Source organism: Palaemon carinicauda, chromosome 34, assembly GCF_036898095.1.
Source record: "Palaemon carinicauda isolate YSFRI2023 chromosome 34, ASM3689809v2, whole genome shotgun sequence".
Classification (NCBI taxonomy): Eukaryota; Metazoa; Arthropoda; class Malacostraca; order Decapoda; family Palaemonidae; genus Palaemon; species Palaemon carinicauda.
Window position 1 is genome coordinate 7,455,837 of NC_090758.1, and position 10,000 is coordinate 7,465,836.

The 10,000-nt window shown below is 28.8% G+C and overlaps 1 protein-coding gene across 1 annotated transcript in view; it reads right to left on the reverse strand.

The window, feature by feature from the left end:
• Window positions 1-5,161, reverse strand: part of LOC137626689 (ionotropic receptor 21a-like) — a 26,034-nt gene extending 20,873 nt beyond the window's left edge. Inside the window, exons 1-3 of the mRNA XM_068357700.1 lie at window positions 4,991-5,161; window positions 2,422-2,609; window positions 1,011-1,413 (exon numbers count right to left, since the gene is read on the reverse strand). Of these exons, the coding sequence (XP_068213801.1) occupies window positions 1,011-1,413; window positions 2,422-2,609; window positions 4,991-5,161 (762 nt within the window). The remainder of the gene's footprint in view (window positions 1-1,010; window positions 1,414-2,421; window positions 2,610-4,990) is intronic.
• Window positions 5,162-10,000: the final 4,839 nt, after the last annotated feature.

Sequence of the window (10,000 nt, forward strand, 5' to 3'; positions counted from 1 at the left end):
TGTTAAAACTTAATGTTCGTTGGTGAAATGTGTAGTGTATCACACACACACACACACACACACACACACACACACATATATATATATATATATATATATATATATATATATATATATATATATATATATATATATATATATATGTATATATATATATATATATATATATATATATATATATATATATATATATATATATATATATATATATATATATATATATATATATATATATATATATATACACACACACGTATATATATATATATATATATATATATATATATATATATATATATATATATATATATATATATATATGTATGTATATATACATATACATATATACATATACACACATTTATAACTGCACACAAATCAATAATTAAAAGAACTGTATTCAGAATCTTGGAAGATATAACAAGCTCAATGTCCATTAAATTTGAATAATTGATCGAATATGAGTAATATATAGGTACGACTAATGCTCCAGAGATCACAAATAAGAACTCCCTTCAACACTTGCAGCTGGTCCTCCACTGCTAATAATTGAATCATATCATGATGACTGAAATCATTGAAAATATATATTTTAATAAACCACGATTAACTTCTCAAAATAATTCTCAAGTAAATATGTTATCGCTCTTCAATGTACAGTAGTCCACGAGATGAGAGTATTTTTGAAGGTACTCGTCGAAATTCATGCCTTGTGTTCAGATCGGTTCGCAATATCATTAGATATTTCATTGGCTATCAGCAAATAAATATTTTTAGGCAGAGTGCATTAGCTATATATAGAAGTCAATTGCCTGTAGAATCTCATCCTTAAGAAATAGCCGATAACCTGGAGAGCTATTCGCTGGGTTTAGCATGACCAGTTTGGTAATATATCCTTCTTTCTTTTTATCAACATTGACTCTCTGGACTTTCTTTCCCTTTTTATTACTTATTTTCTGCTCAAATTGACATTCTATATTCAATACATTTACTACGAAACATCCACATACCGTTTCAAAGTAGTCACTAAAGTAATCCATAGCATCGTTGTACCACTTCTGTATGAGACCTGTCTCCAACATCCACTGCATTCCAACGTCGAATTTGTACTTCCACGGAACGTGCTTCTGGACGAAAAAAGCCAGGTAGCCTGGATATAGCTGCTCCTGGAAGCTGTACACCTGGTTGGCCCCATGACCCAGTTTGTTGAAGAGAATCTTGACATAAGAGTAAGTCTCTGTGTGAGCATGGGTTCCCGCCATAACCCGGTCAACGCACTGCTCCTCTCCGTTGTGGGCCATCGAGGCGACAGTAGGGACCATATCTAGAATTTTGTACAGCTCCGATAGTACTGGATGTGTTGATTCGGCGAGGGCCTCGTCTACGAATTCCCCGTAGTCCACCATGCAGAGCCTGCATCCAAAAGAAGAGGAGGTTTACTTGAATTAGGAGATTATTGTAGCTACTTGAGCTATGTGTAAAGGCGGGTTCACATGGTCAAATGGTTCGTCAAACTCAATTCGACCGACAAGTGTTTGAAGTGATGCTCAAATGTGTGACCGGGGCATTCGGTTGTCTAACATACTTGTCGAACGGTTGGAAGAAGGTCTGTTCTCGCCTGAATTTTGTGGGTGGGACTTCATTGTCCTCAAAGCTTATGAATTTGTGGGTGACTCCACCTCTTCGAACCATTTGACAAGCAGTTTCTACAACCAGGTTCAACGAACCACTCGATCGTGTAAACCACACTAAAGACTAAGTCCAACAAATTATATATAGATTATTTGTTATAATTTTTCTAGGAAATATTTCTTTTTTTTTATTATATACTTCTCTGTTTCCTGCATATAAAGAATAGTATTATAATATGAACAATTTATGGTTCTTTTTCGGTGTGATATAAACAATAATCACTTTAGACAACTGAACAGTGTTTAAGGCTTATGAATGTACCTTAAATTTTAACATAAATATATATATATATATATATATATATATATATATATATATATATATATATATATATATATATATATATATATATATATATATATATATATATATATATATATATATATATATATATATAGCAACATCTACTTCTTCACTTTTCTTTTTTCTTTTACGTAGATATGAATTTAAGTTCCACCTTCAATTTCTGTAATATGGCTCACTCGAAGTGATAAAAACCTTTGCTGGCCTATGATAAGTTCAGTAATACACTAAATATAGTTAAACTAGTTCCCTGTCTCCTCACACGCATAACCTCATTTAGTCTAACTGACGTTTTATCATGCTTGAAACTCTCTGTCTTCATCCATTGTTCTATTTATTTTCATATTTATTTATTGGATTCTGAATCTATCTACTGTATATAATACTATACTTATCTATCAAAGAACATTTGCCCAGATCCCTTACCTGTAATTGCTTTTAGAGAGATCCAGAGCCGTCTGAAGCTTCGTTGGAAAAACTGGCACCGTGAGGACTGCGATTAGGTTAGACGTATAAGACATGTTGACGAACCACGACACGATCCACCAAAGCATCAGGAAGTTTCTCAGACGCCATTTTATGGGTACGGTTTCCATGGGGTTGGAGAGGATGCTCTAAAACAAATGAAATTAAGTTTTTGATTCAATTATATACACTAATATATATATATATATATATATATATATATATATATATATATATATATATATATATATACATATCTATAGATATCTATAGATATATATATATATATATATATATATATATATATATATATATATATGTATATATATATATATATACGTATATATATATATATATATATATATATATATATATATATATATATATATATATATATATATATATATATAGATATATCTATATCTATATATATATATATATATATATATATATATATATATATATATATATATATATATATATATATATGTATGTATATATATATATATATATATATATATATATATATATATATATATATATATATATAGATATATATATATCTATAGATATATATATATATATATATATATATATATATATATATATATATATATATATATATATATATATATATATATATATATATATATATATATATTTATATATATAGATATATATATATATCTAAAGATATATATATATATATATATATATATATATATATATATACATATATATATATATATATATATATATATATATATATATATATATATATATATATATATATATATATATATATATATATATATCTGCAGTAAAATCTCAACCGCTGTCATTATTTTCTGAGGACCATCGCAGTTGCCGAATTATGCGGATAGTGGACGAAACAAATCGACAATGGTATTTTGGTTTTTATTATTATATATTCTTTTAAGAAATATAATTGTACTTTAGATATGAAGTACATAATAAGAGTATAAGAATAATAGAATAGAAAAATATACAATGGAATTATCACCAACGCCTGCTAGCTAATTGGCACTCATATCATAGATATCCATACTATAAAGATATTATCTCATCAAGCGAGACTAAAACATAATCTACTCCGAAAGATTATATGATTATGTAATATTTGATTATATTATATCCATAATAAAATTATTGCAATAATAAGATCATAAACAAACAAAAAGGCTCTCTCTCTTTATTTGAAGTAAAAGTAAAAGTTGTTGGAATTTAATTATTATTATTATTATTATTATTATTATTATTATTATTATTATTATTATTATTATTATTATTATTATTATTATTATTATTATTATTATTATTATCATTTGAAAGCTCAAAATACTTTAGCAGCACTAAAGGCCCCAAATAAGGAAAATACATGTCTGGTATCACCTATTTCCAAGTTATTGTCTCAATACAATGCTGTCTAAACTCATAAGGGTACGTGAACAAGCGAGGAACACATACACACAAACCGAGTAAGAATAACAGACTATTGATTTGTTGAAAATAGAATTAATATCAATACCTGGATCACACAATTGGCATATCTTACAGACATATTCAGCAAACCCAATGAATTAAATTTGTCACTAAAAGGTAAGGACACAAACATAATCAACATTTGTATCCAAGTAGCTGGTTTTCAGAAGATAGTAGAAATGTAGAATGTAGAAGCAAATAGGCTTAAGGGGAGAGTTTACAGGCTTTTCTCTGTCAGATGCCTATTTTTCCAATAACAGTCATGAGAAAGGTTCTGTGGAATATTTGTTAAGCATTTGACTAACATTATAAATGCTTTCAAGTCTCACTTTCCTAACATACATGAATGATCAGCACACCTGGACTGGATTTGGAATCATTTCACCTTTTCAGAACACGAGAAGCTCCCTATTTGTTTCCAGGATTCACTGATAGAAGAGTGCATGGACCGTGGCCTAAAAACTGTTATTTGAAAGCTCAAATGCCACTTACTTCTGAAGCTCTGTGATAAAGGAGCACCCTTTGTGTTTAACTATCTGTGTGGCATCTTTCTCCAGACTGAACGTTTTAAAATCAAAACAGAAACACACTAAATGTCAAGCTGAAACAAATCCTGATCACTGCAGCATCCTAAAAATCGCTAATAATAGAAATAATCACCAGTAAGTATCCACCTCAACTCCAACATTAAGTTGTGTAGGTAATTTTCAAGTATTTTGTTATAAAATCATCCTTGTTATGTGTGTGATAAATTCAAATGTATTGACTAACCCTTCTGAAATGCAGTCTTTTCATATTTATTTGATTTACATTATCCTAAACATTACATAGTTTTTCAGCCATGCTGGGTGGGTGGGGAGGGTACATAAGAGTAGGAGAGGGTAACAATGGGTACAATAGATGAAAATGTTTGAAATACATTGATCTAGATGATTATTACAGTAAAAGAACGTAAAAAATATGTTACAGAAAGTCGAAACCTACTTACAAATATGAGGAAAACAGGATCACACCAAGTCAAACCTACCTGCAGGATAACGATACAACTATTAATGAAGGATGGCTCCTCCTTGTAGCCAAGGAGGTGATATGTGAGGGCCGAGCAGCAAATGGACAGGATTATGGCCCCCCAAACCCACCAAGAGAAAGGAAACAAGACACTCTGCCACCTGGGTAGTGGGGGTGGTACCTCGAGCATTATTCCAAAACTGTAAAAAATTTAAGGATTTGTTGAGAATTTCTCCATATAAAGATATAAAAAAAATTTGTCCCAGTGATAATAAAGGCAAACAACTAAATAGTTTTGCCCTAATTTACAATCTTATGTTCAGTACTTACCCTTCCCTATGGTAAGGTACAGTGAGATCAAAACTGGCACTCCTCTCTGGTGTAATTGTGGCATAGTTGATGAACACATCATTTTCTCCTCTTTTGATTGTGTCAAATATACTTGTCCAGGCGATGCTTTCTGTAAAAAGGAAAGAATAGGCATTGAGGAATATTTTGGGATAAGATCGTAGCCACCATAACTTTTTCAACCACAAAAGCAATCCACAGAAGGTGGTAGAATACATGATAACTATTTCATTTTTTAAAACAATGTTTATACTGTTATATATACACTACATATATACATATATATATATATATATATATATATATATATATATATATATATATATATATATATATATATATATATATATATATATATATATATATGCATGTCTTTGTGTTTGGGATTTTTTGGCTACCCGAAATATGACCTTCTTAAAGAAACTCAAGAATAGGGTTAAGCCAGATCTCACCTCTCGTATCATATCTAAGGTCAAACCTCAACCACAACTTCAGCGTGTCCATGATCAAGATGTTCAAGCCCTTCACATCACCTTCGCGAGTAACGTAAATCAAGGGCATGTCCTCCGTCTGTACCAGGATTGACACATTCTTCCTTGTCATATCCTGAAACCTGTCGACGAAGAGTTGACTCCACGTCTGGAACACCTCTCCCTTCCAGGCTCCAAGATCGACTAGCTGTTCACCTGCTGAGTATGGCCTCCACGTCCAGACTCTGAAGGCCAGTGACTCAGGGCGTTTGTGCACTATGTAGGGGCACAGAATAGCAAGGGAAGAGGGTTTCGCCAGCAAGGGCGTCTTCACGTACAGCTCTGGGGTACATGAGGGTGAAGATGAGATCAAGACGAGGGCTTCAGTCTTCCAGGATTCCGGTGGAGTCAAAAGGGGCCACCAGAGGGAGTTGTTAGAGCCGAGGATAATTATAAGAACACCTAGAAAATAAAGAAGTTATGAATGAATGTTTATATATTGTTATCTTTTGTTGTTGCTAGTAGTAGCAGTGGTAGTAGTACTTGTAGTAGTAGTAGTAGTAGTAGTAGTAGTAGTAGTAGTAGTAGTGGTGGTGGTGGTGGGGGTGACTAAACAAATCTACAACTATTGTGGCACTAAGTAGAGAGCATACTTTCCCCATGCCAAACAGCATTATTTTGCATTTTCAACTCCACTGCGTACTTGCACCTCGATACATTTTCTCCCAAATCTAATGGATTTGTCCCTTTGTCATTATCCACATGTCCACCAAGTTCCTTTAAAATAAGTTCTGTAGTTTTTACGTAATACTGTTCACAAACAAAATAAATAGTATAACAAAATATTTGCATTTTACTCAACATTCTGATTACTACTTTTGGCTACTTGTACTTTGGTGTACTTTATTCAAAATGTTACAGCTATATTCTTGGGTCGTATCCAATATGACTACAAAGTTTGATCAAAATAGGTACTGTAGTTTTTGTGTGAAGTGGCTCACAAACAAATAGATATAAGACTTATATCTATATTTATCTATATCTATATTTAGATTCATCTGTATTTTTATTTCTTCATATGCTGAATATCTAACTGAAATATAATTTTATTTTTTTTTCTTCAAAATTTTCATCTAATGCAAGATCTTAACCGTTATGAAAAAAACATTTACTTTCCTGATATTTGTTTATATTATTTATTTGTTTCAAAATTTTTTGATGGAATTCGAAGCTAGCGAGCTATTCTAACGTAATAATATTGAACTATATTAGATAAGTTTCATCAGTCAATTTTATTTTAGTAAACTTCGGGCGTATGGATTTTATGTTTTAGTTTCTCTTGATATATTATTATTGTTATCATTATTATTATTATTATTATTATTATTATTATTATTATTGTTATTATTATTATTATTATTATTAATAAAAGGAAGATCTCTCTCTCTCTCTCTCTCTCTCTCTCTCTCTCTCTCTCTCTCTCTCTCTCTCTCTCTCTCTTAATTTTTAAATATGTGTATATGTGTAAGGTTGCACGCACACACACATACATACATATATATATATATATATATATATATATATATATATATATATATATATATATATATATATATATATATACATATATATATATATATATATATATATATATATATATATATATATATATATATATATATATATATATATATATATATATATATATATGTGTGTGTGTGTGTGTGTGTGTGTGTGTGTGTATGTGTGTTTGTCTGTCTGTCTGTGCTCTTGTTTTATATGTAAACTCAATGCCATACTTACTATGAGCCAACGGAATATCCACAGAATTATTATAATCTTGATTAAAGTCATAATCAGCAATATTTGATTGTTTTTCTGACATCTCCCTAGGAAGGCGCAGAAGGGAGACCGGTCCGTCGATGGCGCTAATCAAATCATCTGATCTGAAGGATTCGAAGGGGACATCTCCCTCTAGGAGGAGAGAGACGCCCTTTCCTTCCAAAGGACCTGATATCAGTACCTTCAGGATTCCAGGGATCAGGCTAGAATGATCAGTTTTAATGACGTCGTATAATTTTGCATTAGGTAAATCTAATGACAGCGTCCATGGAGAAGTGGCCACCCCACTGACGAACAAGGCCATGAAGTAAGCAAAGGGCGTCGCATTCCACATGGTCAGATTATCAGAGGCTGTTTCTAATCATAGCAAATCGGAGAAGAGAAAATTTTCTTACTAAAACTCCAGTAGTAACAAAGATAATTCGTCGGCTTCAACTACAGCAGTAGAACTAACGCCAGCTTGATCTGAAGAAGTCGATGAAGGAGACCTCTGCTTCAAAAGATTCCTTCTAACGATCACAAGAGTCACAGCAGGAGTGGATGCAGGTAGAAAGTAATTCCCTATAAAGTAAGCCGTGTTTTAAGCGGTGTAAGTACATCGCTTAAATTCGATTGTGATTGGTCAAGTGAAAACCAGTTCCAGCCAATAGGAAAGCGCCTAGAGTAATTGACGCCGTCAGACAATATGAAAAACTAGGAATTAAAACTTAAGTAAAAATTTATCTCTCTCTCTCTCTCTCTCTCTCTCTCTCTCTCTCTCTCTCTCTCTCTCTCTCTCTCTCTCTCTGTAAATATATATATATATATATATATATATATATATATATATATATATATATATATATATATATATATATATATATATATACATATATATATATATATATATATATATATATATATACATATATATATATATATATATATATATATATATATATATATATATATATATATATATATATATATATATAAATGTGTGTGAGTATGTGTGTATGTGTGTATGTGTTAGTGTCTGTACCTTTGTGTATAAGTTTGGAGGATCTGGTCTTCAAATTAATAATAATAATAATAATAATAATAATAATAATAATAATAATAATAATAATAATAATGATAATCGGTCCGCCAGTGCCAAACACAATGAGACTTATTCATAAGGCAATATTTGCTGGAGGAAAAAATGTATTGTAATTCTAATTCGAGTGGAAGAATGTCTTCGAAAACTGTTATATGACAATTTTGGCGAAATCGAAAATGTTTTGGCTTATGTAAGGTATAATTTAACTTTTTTTTTTTTACATGCATATTGTTTTTGTTGGTTTTCCTATTTTACAAATCGAAGTAATGCTTATATGAATATTTAGAGTTTTCATTTTTGAAATCTGTAGTCGTTGAAAATTTCTCAAATTATCAAAGAAAAAAAAATCATGGAGATCCCTCTTTTTTTATATCTCTTCTCTATTTCTATTATATAAAAAGTTAATGTGATATAATTATTTAAAGTTTTGATTTTGGAAATCGGTGATTTGTTGTTGACACATTCTCGAAAAGTTAGATAAAAAATCTATAAAAAAGTGAAATCTATTTTTATCAAATCTGATTTACTTGAAAGTGAATAAGGAAAATTTTACTTTAAAAATCCAAAATGTTTCTTAAAGAAATTATTACTGAATCATGCCCTACGATAACGAAAATATTAAAAAAAAAATAATATATATATATATATATATATATATATATATATATATATATATATATATATATATATATATATATATATATATATATATATATATATATATATATATATATATATATATATATATATATATATATATATATATATATATATATATATATATATATCAATTTTGGAAGATTTTACATTTTTGAACAAATGATTATAATCAGGAAATAAAAGTATGATTGAATAATAAAATGCTTACTCGTAGTGAAAAACCGCTTATATGCCTATGCACGTAACAAATAAATATCTTATAATCTGTTAGGATTATGAATTATAAAATTTGTTTTACCATATCTGATTATATTATTAAAGAATATAGATTAATGGAAATTTTAATGTGTACATATATATATATATATATATATATATATATATATTATATATACATTGAATATATATATATATATATATATATATATATATATATATATATATATATATATATATATATATGTATATGTATATATATATATATATATATATATATATATATATATATATATATATATATATATATATATATATATATATATATATACATATATATATATATATATATATATATATATATATATATATACATATACATATATATATATATATATATATATATATATAT